The 15,711-nt window shown below is 37.1% G+C and overlaps 1 protein-coding gene across 7 annotated transcripts in view; it reads right to left on the bottom strand.

The window, feature by feature from the left end:
- The window catches only part of FGD4 (FYVE, RhoGEF and PH domain containing 4), a 190,999-nt gene that overhangs the window by 118,250 nt on the left and 57,038 nt on the right, over positions 1-15,711 (bottom strand). Inside the window, exon 1 of one of the 7 annotated variants that reach the window (XM_005611018.4) lies at positions 7,042-7,253. The exons of 5 other annotated variants lie outside the window; for them this stretch is intronic. In XM_005611018.4, the coding sequence (XP_005611075.1) occupies positions 7,042-7,051 (10 nt within the window). In that variant the 5' untranslated portion in view covers positions 7,052-7,253. Of the gene's footprint in view, positions 1-7,041; positions 7,254-15,711 lie in introns of those variants that run through there. One more of the 7 variants, XM_070271231.1, reaches the window with a different exon arrangement.

Here is a 15,711-nt window from a genome sequence, read left to right as displayed (position 1 = left end):
GACAAGTGTGCCACTCTCACCACTCCTATTCAACATAGTACTGGAGGTTTTGGCCAGAGCAATTAGGCAAGAAAAAGAAATAAAAGGAATCCAAATACGCAATGAAGAAGTGAAACTCTCACTGTTTGCAGACATGATTTTATATATAGAAAAACCCTAAAAAATCAATTGGAAAGCTACTAGAGATAATCAACAATTACAGCAAAGTTGCAGGGTACAAAATCAACTTACAAAAATCAGTTGCATTTCCATACTCCAATAACAAACTAACAGAAAGAGAACTCAAGAACACAATCCCATTCGCAACAAAAATAATAAAATATCTTGGAATAAATTTAACCAAGGAAGTGAAAGACCTAGACAATGAAAACCAGAAGACATTACTGAAAGAAATTAATGATGACATAAAGAAATGGAAAGATATTCCATGCACATGAATTAGAAGAGTAAACATACTTAAAATGTCCATACTACCCAAACCAATCTACAGATTCAATGCAATCCCAGTCAGAATCCCAATGACATTCTTCACGGACACATGGGGCAACAAAATACCCCAAATTGCCAAAGCAATCCTGAGAAAAAAAGAACAAAGCTGGAGGCATCACAATCCCTGACTTAAAAATATACTACGAAGATATCATAATCAAAACAACGTGGTACTGGTACAAAAAGAGGCACACAGATCAATGGAACAGAACTGAAAGCCCAGAAATAAAACCACACATCTACAGACAGCTAATCTTCCACAAAGGTGCTAAGGACATACAACGGAGAAAAGAAAGTCTCTTCAATAAATGTTGGGAAAACTGGACAGCCACATGTAAAAGAATGAAAGTTGACCATTCTCTTATGCCATTCACAAAAATAAACTCAAAATGGATCAAAGACTTGAAGGTAAGACCTGAAACCATAAAACTTCTAGAAGAAAATATAGACAATACACTCTTTGACATCAGTCTTAAAAGGATCTTTTCAAACAGCACATCTTCTCCAACAAGGGAAACAAAAGAAAAAATAAACAAATGGGACTTATCAGACTAAGGAGCTTCTACAGGCAAGGGAGACCAGGATTGAAATGAAAAGACAATCCACCAACTGGGAAAATATATTTGCAAATCATATATCTGACAAGGGGTTAATCTCTATAATATATAAAGAACTCACACAACTCAACAACAAAAAATCAAACCCAATCAAAAAATGGGCAGAGGAGATGGGGCTGGCCCTGTGGCCGAGTGGTTAAGTTCGCGCGCTCCGCTGCAGGCAGCCCAGTGTTTTGTTGGTTCTAATCCTGGCCGCGGACATGGCACTGCTCATCAAACCACGCTGAGGCAGCGTCCCACATGCCACGACTGGAAGGACCCACAACTAAGAATATACAACTATGTACCGGGGGGCTTTGGGGAGACAAAGGAAAAAATAAAATCTTTAAAAAAAAAAAAAATGGGCAGAGGATATGAACAGACATCTCTCCAAAGAAGATATACAGATGGCCAACAGGCACATGAAAAGATACTCAACAGCACTAATCAACAGGGAAACACAAATAAAAACTACACTAAGATATCACCTTACACCTGTTAGAATGGCTATAATCACCAAGACAAAAAATAACAAACGTTGGAGAGGTTGTGGAGAAAACGGAACCCTCATACACTTCTGTGGGAATGCAAATTGGCACAGCCACTATGGAAAACAGTATGGAGAGCTCTCAAAAAACCAGAACTAGAAATACCATATGACCCAGCTATCCCACCGCTGGGTATCTATCCAAAGAACTCGAAATCAACAATTCAAAGAGAATTGTGCACCCCTATGTTCACTGCAGCATTACTCACAATAGCCAAGACATGGAAGCAATCTAAGTGCCCACTGACTGATGATTGGATAAAGAAGATACGGTGTATACATAGACACACACACACACACACACACACACCCTGGAATAGTATTCAGCCATAAAAAATGACAAAATCATCCCATTTGCAACAACATGGATGTACCTTGAGGGTATTATGTTAAGTGAAATAAGCCAGAGAAAGACAAACTCTGTATGATTCCACTCATACGTGCAAGATAAACAAACACACAGACAAAGAGAACTATTTAGTGGTTACCAGGGGGAAGGGGGGTGAGGATGAGCACAAAGGGTAAAGGGGTGCACCTATATGGTGACTGACAAATAATGTACAACTGAAATTTCACAATGTTGCAAACTATCATAACCTCAATTAAAAAAAAGGGGGGTTCCTGGGCCAGCAGCATCATGACATTCTTTGTTAGAAGATTTTTCATTGCCAAATCAATTTCTTTAGTAGATGGAGGACTATTCAAATTTCTATTTCTTCATGGTCTGTTATGTTTTACTCAGCTTGTCTTTCAAAGGAATTTGTCTCTTTCATCTACGCTGTAGAATTTATTGGCATAAAGCTGTTCATAATACTTATTATCCTTTTAATGTCTATAGGAATCCTGATATTGGAATTGTGTCTTTCATTCTTGATCAGTCTTAATAGAGAATTATCAATTTTATTAAACTTTGCAAGGAAATAACTTTTTGTTTCTTTTATCTACTGTTTGTTCTCTATTGTATAGTTTTCACTTTTATGTTTATTATTTCTTTCCTTCTACTTACCTTCAGTTTAATTTGCTCTTTTTCTAAATTCTTCAGGTAGAAATTCAGATCAATTATGCTAAAATTTCTTTTCTTTCTAATATAAGCATATAAAGCTGCATATATTTTCCCAGTTTTGTAATTTTTTATGGCAGGAGGGTATTCCAATATCCATTACTCCATCATGGCCAAAACAAAAAGCCTTTCATGGAATCCTTTCTTAGTGCTTAAAAATCAAATTAGCTATTGAGAAGAATCAATGAAAGAAAAAAAGAGTCCCCACTGTGGTGAACAGTATGTAGCTTTATTGAGCACAAAAGTACACATCAGATAGTGCAAATAAAGAATGCTGTTTTGAATGAATGATTCCTCTGATACTTGCTTTCAATCCAGTGAGAGGGACTATAATCCAAACCTCCGTAATTTTTAGTGGAAAGAAACTTATAGGAAAAGTGCAGCTCAGACGACTTCACCTCGAAACAACACACAAATTGCTCCCATCCAGCAATGTGAACGCATTCCCTCACCTTCCCCTGCAGTGATGTATACGCCAACCGCTGCCATCCCAATAGGAAAAATCTTTCTACGACTCAGAAATTTTCTACTCTTTCCTACAATGTGTACAGAGCACTACATTAGGTGAGATGTGATGAAATAGAAAACATGGTCCATACTTGAGATGACTTAAGTAAAACAAGAAAAAGAATTTGAGATGGCTTAGATGGAAGTGTGAAATGTCAGAATTCTCAGTCAAAACCTTAAAATCAAGTTGTCACTGAGATATTAGTGGGCAAAGGACAATCTTTTCACTAAATGATGCCAAATCAACTTGATATCCACATGGCTCAAAAAATAAATCTTGACCCCCTAAACTTTACATCTTTCACAAAAACCCATTTCAGATGGATCATAGACCTAAATGCGAAAGGTCAAACGATTATAAATAAATAAACAATAAGCTTCTAGAAGTACTATAGGAAAACCTCTTTATGATCTTTAGATGGGCAAAGGTGTTTTAAAAAGAATAGAGACCTAACTTTAAGGGAAAAGACTGAAATTGGATAACACTGTTCATCAAAGGACACCACTAAGTATAAAAAAGAAAGCATTACAGGAGAAAAAAATATTTGTAACTCATAATTTGGACAAAGGACTAGTACCTGGAATATATAAAGAACTCAGACAAATAAAAAAGATAATTCAATTATTTTTAATGGGTAAAAGTCTTGATTGAGAACTTCATAAAAGAAGTTCTCCAATAAGCATATAAAAATCATTAATCATCAGAGAGGTGCAAATTAAAATCACAAAATGATATAAGTTGACACCTGCCACATGGCTAAATTTTTAAAAAACCAACAGAGGGTACTGGAAAAGAAGTGTAACAACTAGACAACTCACACACTATACAAACTGTGAGGCAACATCTCCTAAAGTTGAGCACATGCATACCCCATGACCCCATAATTCCACCAAAAGACATGTACAATAACGTTCATAGCACCTTTCATCATAATAGTCAATATCCATCAACAGCAAAATGGAAATAAAATACTACTCACAAAGAAATAAAACAAATTACTGTGTAATGGACAGGCTACAAGCTTTGGAAACAGATGATCTTGCACTCGCATTCCAGTTCTGCTATTTACCATGCAACACTAAATATGAAGATATGAGTATATAACCTCACTGAGTCTGCTTTCTCGACCCAAAAAAGAGGGTCTTATTCTGAGGATTAGAAATAATGAACGTATAACACAAAGCACCGTGTCTAAAAGGTGCTCAGGAAACAGGAAGACTAGTATTTAGCAGACGTAATTTATACCTCTCCACGTCAATTACCAGTCCTTTTTATACATAAACTCTCATTCCGTAAAATAAAGATAATGTTTCCACCTGACCTGTCAAACAAATCTGTAGCATTTCTGAGTTGCCAACTCTGTCATCAGTGGAACTACACAAGAACCAGGGCACGGCATTTTATAATACAGCTACTTTATGAACCCCATTTGCAATTGCAGCTGTCATCTCTAATGCCAGAGGATCAAATGAGTTGGAAAGATGAAACAAATGGGCAGGAGAAATGCCAGGAAGTGTATCAACTGCTGGACAGGAGTCCACCTGGTTCAGTTACAAAGTTGGTCCTTAGAATACTACATGCACTGTACACACACTCGGAAGGGAAGCACACGCAGGTTCGGACGCCTGAAAAACAAAAGACAGAAAATGGGGGCAAGCCTCCCCCCAGTACTACCGTTGTTTTCAGCCAAATCCTGAATCTCCTTTAGTCTTACAAATAAATCTATTCATTCTTGTCATTAGAGAATAAAACAAAGAAGTCTGGTAATAAATCACACTTTGACTTCTTTTTAAAGGAAAATATCTATGCATATACATAATCTGGCATTTAGTAGCAAACAGATACTGAATTTTGAAGCTACAATAAAAATTAGGAGAAATGACTATTTCTAAGTATAACACATATTCAATAAAACTTTACTCATTTATAAAGAAAAGTCAGGATACTAACTTGTATTATCATCCAAACTAGCGAGGCAAAGACAGAGGTAGAGCAAAGGAAAAATAAATCCCCCAAAATCTGGGAATCAAAGTTTCTGATCCAAAATAATTACCTGAAGATAAGCCTCCAAACTTCCATATTTTGCTTGTATCCTCATATTACCCTAGCTATCTCTATTCTATTACAATTTATTATCATGCCTATAAAGTTTTAAATAGAAGATACATTTAAGAATTTATAAGTAAATCAAAGTACTCTAAACTCAGGTCCATTCATTCCACAGGGATGGTCAGTACTCCATCTTGGTGCAAGTCTGTGACATAGGGGCTCTATACAATGGGAATGAAGAACAACAAGCTTTTTCTTTCTTCTGTGGCTGAATTATTGGGAGACTCTCAGGCCATTTCTAACCTAGTGACACAAAGAAAAAGTTTGGCCAAAGCCTTGTGAATCTGTATTTTTCCAGGCACCAGTATTTTCACAATGCTTAATTTATCCTGTAAGCATGGATGTAGTTTTCCATTCACATGAGGTGGCAAAGAAGAACCTGCCTTAGTTAGAAAAGCCTTCTTTCAATTTTCCTCAATGACCCACCAATTTGCTAAAGTTCTACAGAACCCACTCCAGTTTGTCTCAATGAAGAAAGCAATGTAATCCACATTTGAAAAATAGCTAGCACATAGACTGTCTGCCACACAGAAGTCAAAGATAAAATGTGAAGTCCATACACTTAAACAAACACGGCACCCAATACATTTGTTTCAGATCCTAATTCAATGTTTTGTCCTTAAAATTCTAAGATCAGGCTATTATTTATATCTTAAATCAAGAATACAAGTACAATGGGATTCCCCCCGCCCCATGCTCCTTGCAAGATAATCTTTAAAAATGGTGATGTTCTTACAGTTATTTATAATCCAAAATCTTGAAAAATTTTTAATATCCAACAATAGAGGATGTGTTAACCAAAGTATAGTACTACTTTGTAACAGAATATCATAGAGCTATTGAATTTTTACGAAGAACTTTCAGTAACATGAAATAATTTAATGTTGTGTGGGAGAGGGAAAGTATGATAAAAAAAAATCCATGTACAATATAACTCAACTTTACACAACAACAGATACAAAGAGGAAAAACACATCAACATATCACCAGTATTACACCTGGATGTTTATTATCTTTCTCCTTACTACCCCAAAAAATATGTTTAAAAATGTATTTCTGAACAAAGACTTTCACCTAAAACGGTTTTTCAGTTAAATATAAAAGACCAAGAGAACATTAAAGGCACAATGATAGAAGGATCTAGTCAACTAGACGTCAGATTCTAATAAACCATATGTAATTTGAAGAAATCCTTAAACTTCTGCATTACCAATATATCTTGCTAATGTTTTAGAACTAGAGGGAATTTTATCCCCAAATAACTGATGATCAAGAGACTCTTAAGTGCCCAAATAAGTTCTAAGACACTGGGTGAAGTATAGCTTTTATATATTAGAAGAAAGGAGGAGAAATAGAAATTAGAAATAGGAGGGAGGAGGTTATGATAAAAAGTCTCGGATAAGAAAGGGCAACAGTGATTGCACTTCAAGCACAGTGCACTTTCACTGTCCTGCTGAGTCCACAGGGAAAAACGCCGGTACCTCAAGTCATCATACTTGGGCCACAAAAATAAGAAAAAGTACACCTTTGTGCCAAAATCACAGCATGAATCCATTCTAAACAAGCCCCATGATGATTTTTCAATAATGATATGACTTACTTATCATTTAGTAAACAAAAAGACAAATACCAGTTACTTCATCTACTCATACACTTTATATACTCACAAAATTCAAATGTTTTTAACCCAAGATAGTTCAGAAATGGAAACTGCAAAAATAACAATACTCACAGATCCCCATATAGGATTCCTTTCAAGCAGCATCCGGCAGTGCCTTTTACTCTTCTGATTAATCATACTTCTTTCCTGCTTGTGGAAGAATTATCTGGATCTATGCTTTGTGGGTAAAATCTACAGGCATTCTGAATTTAGACACCAGACACGCGCACATCTTCTGTTCGACATGGGACAGAACTAACGGGAAGTGCAGAGCTACATTTCATAATTCTTCTTCTAGCAGTGATGGAGCCTCAAAGAACTACGCAAGTAAGGCATTTCAAAACTCAATGAAGGTATTTCAAAATGTAGTGAGAGAGTTCTAAAACACTGTGTTGGAGTGGGAAGGATGGGGTCAACTACATGTGATTTTACTGTAGTGACAGCCTGTAGATTTATAGCAAACTATCCTTTAAAAATGGGTCTTAAAGGATTTTTAGAATTTTTTTTTCATGATTATTAGAAAGTCATAAGAAACGCTGAATAACAAAACCATGTTTAAACTCTCCATCTCCCCCAAAGCACAAGGGCCTTCTATTTCCTTCCCAGGTTACCTAGCACTCCCAAATAACTTCTTCCTAAAAACACATCAGGATTTAAAGGAGGAAAGGCACCAATGAGTGAATTTCTCATCCTTGCCATGTTTATAAGAGAAAATTACTGATTAAAGTCAATATTTTAGTTAAAATATCACATAATAGACTTCTTAAAACACCTAAAGGTTTATCATCACGTGGATTCAACATTTACCTAATAATCCAAAGTCTAATTTCCCTTTCATGTGATATTTAGACGTGGTACTCAGAATCAAACTATAATACCCAGAGGCAGTTTAACTTTACAATATCACTTCTTCAAATTACTATTTCTGAAAGAACAACAAACTGAAAATAGGGTATTACCTTAAGTACCTGACAATACTTGAGGAAATTTTGATGGGTAGAATAAAACAAACATTTAATGTAGTTTATGAACCAACAAGTGGAAACATGGAGGAAACTACCTGGAAAAACACACACTAAAATCACAAAGTCTTAGAAATTTAGAAACCCTCCCACGGTATGGATAAGAAAACTGACACCAGGTGTGGTTCGGCAGGATAGATGCAGCCTTATTGATATTAGGGAGACAAGCTATATATAATTCAGATCTTCTGATAGATTTTTTTCAGTGCAATTTCCACGGCATATTTCTAAATTAACTCTTTCTTAAATATGCTGTCGTCCAATATAATACTTTTCAGAGGGTGGTGATTTTGAGAGCTGGTAACCCACCTGCAACAATCACTAGCTGTCCATGAATGTTATTATTAGAAGCTTTGAAAGCTGGTCTCTGTGAAGTGAAAGGTGTAGTAATGAGACACGGCATGTTCACATAGTGTGGTGGTATCCAACTGAGGGCTAATGCTTTCCCAACTTCACCAGTCCAACCCACCCAAGTCAGCTGAGGCCTGGGGTGTCCTCTGCAGAGCCAGAGTAGGTTTGGCACAGGAAGTGTTGGTGTATGTGCTCGGGCATGAGTGATGAAGTCAATGAGGATGTCAGCATCTTTGGTTCCCTCTCTCTAGCTCAGAGGAGTACAGCTGGAAACTTCAAACTGACCACATACCAATGAACTATTGGCTAAAACTGGAACGGCCTCACTCAGCTACAGGGAACCTGAGCCAAAAAGATCCTAATGAGTATGCTGGCTCAGGTGCTTGCCCTCTTTTTCAATGTTTTAGTAGTTTAGTAGGCAAAGAAAAAGAAAATTCATATGGAATATTTTCTGATAATTTAACACTGTACACTACAGATTTTCATATATCTTTACAATTAACTAAAACTTTTCACTGTTCATTCAGCTATTATGTGGATTTAGCTATAGAAACATGTTGCCGGGATTTCACTGAAATAAAATTTCTCTCATGAATGTATGCTTTTTTTTTTAGTTTGCTGCTTATATTTCAGTCTGCTAGATTTTATAAAAGCAGATTTATCCCTTCTTGGCTTTAAATCAAGTGATTTTGATCAATTTAGCCTCACATACATTTAGTTAAATTCGAGAATGGCTTTAGGAACCACGATATGAACCAATTTGTTATAAAGTGAAAATGAGCAACATCCCCCCTACCCCAAACCCATTACTACGTGGCTAAAATAAATCTCCACAAAGGAGAATAAACAAAGCTATTTCTGCTCCTAACACCACCATCATTCTATTCCATGTCTTGATCAAATCAATATTATCATTCGTCATTACAGCTGTCTACTTATTACGTGTCATCCTCATAACCACCCTAATGGCAGGCGTTATTAGCCCCATTTTATAGATTGTGAAACTGAGAACTAGAGCTAAATAACATTTCCAGAGAGTAACTGGCAGAGCTGCAATTCAAACCCTGGACGGCTTAACTTCAAACTCCCATCTTTCAAATGCAAAATGTTTGCTTATTCTCCCAAAGTTTTCTCAAATTGACCTAGAATGGAATAAGAAAAATTTTCACTCTGTGTCTGAGTTGTTTCGTTTTTAACTCCCAAACTCAAAGCAGTTCATGTCTGGTAAAGCGAGCTACCTCTTCCTACCTCACGGGACTTTTTTTAAAACTAAATTCCTCAAAGCTTTGCATTTAATCTACTTGTAAGCAAGTAGTTTTACACACAACCTAAAATAGTGGGATCACTTTAGAATCACTCATCCTGTAGTCCACTCGAGCAATAGTTGGTTTTATCTTAACTTGCTTATCGGTTATAAGAAGGAGAAGAGTGAATTTGTCACTTCCTCACGGTCACTTTGAGTCAGAAATAGAATTCTGGTTTAAGGCCTGGTTGCTAAACCCCGCTTCCTCTGCAATGGTACGCCACCACTAGTAAGCTGGTCATTAAGAAACAGAAAATAACAATAGAAAGTATGGGATATTTACAATACTTTTCCTGCTGATCTCTCTTTCCCCTACCTGTCCATCCTTCTAGTTTGCCCGTTTCCTCTATATTCTATATTGTGATCATGGAAAGAAATTGCAACTGCCTTGGCAGATAAGGAAAAAAACCTTATTCCAATTTCAAACATGAAGCAAATGTTTCATTTCCTTTTCTTATTAAAATACGGGAGATAGCCTCAAAAATTGAGTCTTTAAAAAAAGTGTTATGTTAAATCCATTTCTTCTACTTAAATTTCACTAGTACAGACTATTATCTTTTCATTTACAAATTTAAGACAGTTCGCTAAGAAATCCAAAGGTACCCACACACATAGCACTTGGCAACGTAGAGGGGTTTGCCCAAAGCTGAACTGCCGACTGAACTTTCTGTGGTGGTGGAAATTTTCTATATTTGCGCTATCTGATAAGATAGCCACATGAGCACTTGAAACAGGGCTTGTGTGACCAAGGAACTGAAGTTGTTTTATTTAAATTCATTTAAATTTAAATTTTAAAAGCAACCCAGGGCTAGTAGACACCACAGGTCTAAAGTCTGAGTATATCTTTTATTTTTAACTTTTTATTTCGAAATAATTGTGGACTGGCAGGAAGTTGCAAAAATAGTACAGGCAGGTCCAGTTTCCCGTAATGATCACGTTGTATACAACTATAGTACAATATCAAAACTAGGAAACTGACGCTGGCACAATGCGTATGTTTAGTTCTACGCCATTTTATCACTCGTACAGATTTATGTCACTGCCACCACAATCAAGATACTGAACAATTCCATCACCACAAAGAGCTCCCTCATGCTACCCCTGTATAGTCATACCCAACATGCTTCTCCCCATCAGCCCTAGACCCTAGCAGCCACTTATGTGTTCTCTATTTCTATCACGTTGTCATTTACAGAATGCTACCTAAGTGGAATTGCACAGTAGGAAACTTTCTGAGATCGGCTTTTTCCACTCAGCATAATGCCCTTGAGACTCATTCAAGCTCTTAAAAGTATCAATCCTGTGTTCTTTGCTATTGCGGCAAAGAGTTCCATAGTGTGGACGTACCACAGTTAGTTTAGCCACACTTGTTAACGAACAGTAGGCTGTTTACAGTTTTGGGCTATTATAAATAAAACTGCTATGAACATTCTTGTACAGGTTTTAATGCACATCTAACTTTTCAGTTCTCTGGGATAAATGCGCAGAAGCGCAATTGCTAGATTGTATGACCAGTGTCCACATGGGCTTACGTTCATTTGTCATCCATATGTCCTTTCCAGTGAAATGTGTCTTCATGTTGTTTGCCCTTTTTCTAGGGAGACTAGAGTTCTTTACTGTTAAGTTTTGAGAGTTCTTTATATATTTTGATAGAGTTCTTTGTCAAATATAGCGTTTCCAAATTTTTTTTCAGTCTATAGCTTGTCTTTTCGCCCTTTAACAGTCTTTCACAGAGCAAAAATTTTCAATTTTGATGAAATCCTATTTATCTATTTTTTTTTCTTTTATGGTTCATGCTTCTGGTGTCATGGCTAAGATCTTTTTGCCAAGCCGAAGGTCCTGAAGATTCTATCCTATGTTTTCTTTTAAAAGTTTTACAATTTTATGGTTTACATTGAAAGTGATGACCTGTTTTGACTTTATATATAATGTCTAAGGTTTAGGTTGAGGTTCATTTTTTTGCCCAGAGATATCCAACTTCTCTAACATCACCTGTTGAAAAGACAAACTGTATTAATTTTGCACCTCTGTCAAAAATAAGTTGGCTATACCTGTATGAGGCTACCTCTGGGTTCTCTATTCTGTTGCATTTATCTATTCGTCTGTCTCTCTGACAATACCATAGTCTTGATTACTGTAGCTGCATAACGTCTTAAAACTGGGGAGTGACTATCCCATTATTCTTCTTTCTCCAAACTGTTTTAGCCATACTAGGTACTTTGCCTTTCTATGTAAATTCTAGAAACAATACTAACTATACCTACAAAAGTCATGCTAGAATTTTGTTAGGAATTGTGTTAAACTTAGACATCAATTTAGGAGAACTGTCATCTGTACCATATTGAGAGTCTTTCAATCCATGAACACAGTACGTCTCTCCTTTTATTTAGATCTTTGGTTTCTTTCATCAGCACTTTGTAGTTTTCATGGGAATATCTTTTAAAGGCAACCCAAAGGATGAACTAGAAATAGCTTGTAAATGCCACCAATATAAAAAGTGATAGTCCAAATAAGTTTTGGAAGTCAAAATGATGTTGGTTAACTAAAGTTAAAAATCAAGAATAACACAAACCCAAATATATCCACTTGGGGCAAATAAGCAGATTTTGCTGAAAGACAGGATTTACATAATTTACAAAGAAATGAAATGGCACTACAGGCAATTTTGTAATTAAAACAGTAAACTGGGCAGACTGGAAGTATAAAGGATAGAGTAAGTACCCTCCAATTACATGCAGCACTGTTTCCTCCTTTTTCTGATTATTCCATATATTCTGTGTATCAAAGCTGTGCATTACATGTGCAATAATAGCACAAGAGGAGGGCTCTAAATTACATAATTTCAAAGGTCCCTTCCAAGTCCTACATTACATAATTTTATGAATTATATTTTTGAGGAGTAACTGGTAGAAAATAATGCTTTATGAATTTTGCTGCTTAAATATTCACAGAGGGAAGGTCAAATGGAAAACAATAATTCTGTTGAAGAGTAAACGTATATAACTATTTGGACAGTTTACTAAAGCTATGGGGAAAAGTGGGATATGAGAAAATCTTGAAAGGATTAAAATTATTTAGCCCGGAAATGAGAATTCTGAAAATATCTGGAAGGTATTCAGGAAATTACGTAGGAACCCAAGGGAAATAAAGGACAATTTTTAAATATATACAAGAATACATTCTTAACAACTGGAGTTCCAAGTAGTGAGGATACAGTAGGTTGTACAAACGCTGAAATAAGTAAGGTCCTATTAACGATGAGTGAGGTAAAGTTGCGAAGGCGGGAGAGTACCAAAATAACTCAGAGACCCCCACCATTCTACAAGGGTGTAGTCCAAGCCTTCAGAAAACCATGCCCACTTTTCAAATCTGACTGAGAAAGAAGAATTTGAAGCCTGGAGACTAAGGAGTAAATAACCACGCCCATTTCCTCACCACCTCTGTGTCTCCTAAAAGGCTTTAGTGGTTCACCCACAGCAATTGCTTGATGGATTGATAAGGACCTGGGATATAGCAAAGCAAATAAAATTGTAATTTGTGAAGAAACAGAAGAAGATAATTTCTGAAAACCAAGAGTGTGGGCATCATTTTCTAAACTGTTGGTGATGATATCATGCCAGGGAAGTTTGGTGCTGGATGGAGAGTATCAAGAAGAAGCTGGAAGGTTCCTCACACAGAACCATAAACACATGTATCTATCATCTCATTCAAATACCCATAATCTCACTCTTGACTATGTCACTCCACTAGATTTGGTAAGGTATGAGGAGAATAAGAAGAAAAACATAAATAAAAATACCAAAGAGAGATGGGGGCTGCCCAGTGGCAAAGCAGTTACGTTCACATGCTCCGCTTTGGCAGCCGGGCTTCACTGGTTCGGATTCCAGGCGTGAACCTAGGCACTGCTCATCAAGCCATGCTGTGGCAGGTGTCCCACATACAAAATAGAGGAAGATGGACATAGATATTAGCTCAGACCCAATCTTCCTCAGCAAAAAGAGCAAGACTGGCAGCAGATGTTAGCTCAGGGCTAATCTTCCTCAAAAAAAAACACAAAGTTCATTAATAGTCACATTTGACAACTGCTCAGATGTGAGAGAGTAAAACTAAAAGCAAGTAAGGAAATTAGTGTTGCCCAAACATTTTTACAAACAACCAAAGAAAAATATTCAAATTACTTCAATATCTAACAACTTATCAGTGCTATCAAGACAATGCATAACCAAACCCAAAAGAATGAAATCAAAGTTAAAAATAGGAACTACAGTTAAAGGTCAAAGATTTAATACCAGTCAGATTCTATGAATTTTAAAGCTACAAGATGTATTTAAACTCAGTTAAATCACCATTGTCATAGAGCATTAATTTGATTTTTTTTTTTTTAAATAGCGCTCCAAATTGGATAGGGAAAAATTTACTAATGTAAGTGCTTAACAAAATCAGGAAGCCATTTACTAGCCTGTTAAGCTAACCTAATAGATGATTCGGGTAAATAAGCAAACGCAGAGGAGACTTCTGCTGCCATCTGTTTGGTCCTCTCTTGATAATCTGGAAACAGCTGCACACAAAAGCTCCAAAGGATAGAAAACCTCAAGATTCTTTCGTCCCATTATCCACCCTCTGCCTTTACCACAATCATTTCTACAATGCACCCAGAGTCTGCCTTTCCTTGTCCACAACTCTTAAACATCATTTAGTCCCTATTTTAAGAAGGGAAGCGTGAGGAAGGGAGCTATTTCTCTACATTTGGTAATAGTCAAGGCAAATTTTATTAAAAATAAATAGTTCAGTGTTAAGACCAATTAAGAAATATAAATGCATCAGACATCTCTGTCGCATACAAATCTTGATACAATCAAAGATGCTGGGGGGGCCGGCCCCGTGGCTGAGTGGTTAAGTTTGTGTGCTCTGCTTCAGCGGCCCAGGGTTTGGCCGGTTCGGATCCTGGGCGCGGACATGGCACTGCTCATCAGGCCATGCTGAGGCGGCATCCCCACATGCCACAACTAGAAGGACCCACAATTAAGAATATATAACTATGTACCGGGGGTGCTTTGGGGAGAAAAAGGAAAAAAAAAAAAGAGCTGGAGAATATTACTCTGTTGATGAAGAAGGTTAAAATTTAATTCTACCAGAAAAATGACTTTAGTCCACCAGTGAAATATAACATTTAAAATTTCCAGGGACAGGGGCTGGCCCCGTGGCAGAGTGGTTAAGTTCACGTGCTCAACTGCAGGCAACCCAGTGTTTCGTTTGTTCGAAACCTGGGCACGGACATGGCACTGCTCATCAGACCACGCTGAGGCAGCGTCCCACACGCCACAACTAGAAGGACCCACAATGAAGAATATACAACTATGTACTGGGGGCTTTACGGAAAAAAAGGAAAAATAAAATCTTTAAAAAAAAAAAAATTTCCAGAGACAGCAAGAGGCTCTTTATACGTAAATGTTTTCTTTACTTTTTCTTTTTTTCTTTTTTTGAGGAAGATTAGCCCTGAGCTAACATCTGCCGCCGATCCTCCTCTTCCTGCTGAGGAAGACTGGCTCTGAGCTAACATCCGTGCCCATCTTCCTCTATTTTATATGCTGGACGCCTGCCACAGAATGGCTTGATAAGTGGTGCATAGTTCGAACCTGCGAGCCCTGGGCTGCCAGAGTGTGCGAACTTAACTGCTACACTACCAGGCCAGTCCCCATAAACATTTTCTTTTAACCTCCTTCCAGAGCTTGCACCTTTCTTCAAGTGATAAACAATTACTTTTCACCAACTCATAACTTAAGTCAAGAGTGCCTTTTCAATACTAAAAAAACTCTAACAGATTCGAGTGGGTTAATGATAGCCACAAAGTCTTTGTCACTACTCCCACCAAGAGGTAGTGTCAATTTCTCCACCTCCTTGAATCTGGACTAGGCCTGTCCAACAGAAAAGGGCAGAAATAACATTGTGCCAGTTCTGGGCTAAATTTTTAAGAAGGCTGGCAACTTCAGCTTCCTCATTTTCAAAGCCTAGCTGCCATGTTGGGAGATGGTTCAAACAGCCATATGCATGAGAAAGGCCTACAGG

This window comes from Equus caballus, chromosome 6 (assembly GCF_041296265.1).
Source record: "Equus caballus isolate H_3958 breed thoroughbred chromosome 6, TB-T2T, whole genome shotgun sequence".
NCBI lineage: Eukaryota > Metazoa > Chordata > Mammalia > Perissodactyla > Equidae > Equus > Equus caballus.
The sequence above is the reverse complement of the archived record's forward strand: the minus strand, read 5'-3'. Positions and strand labels throughout refer to the sequence as shown.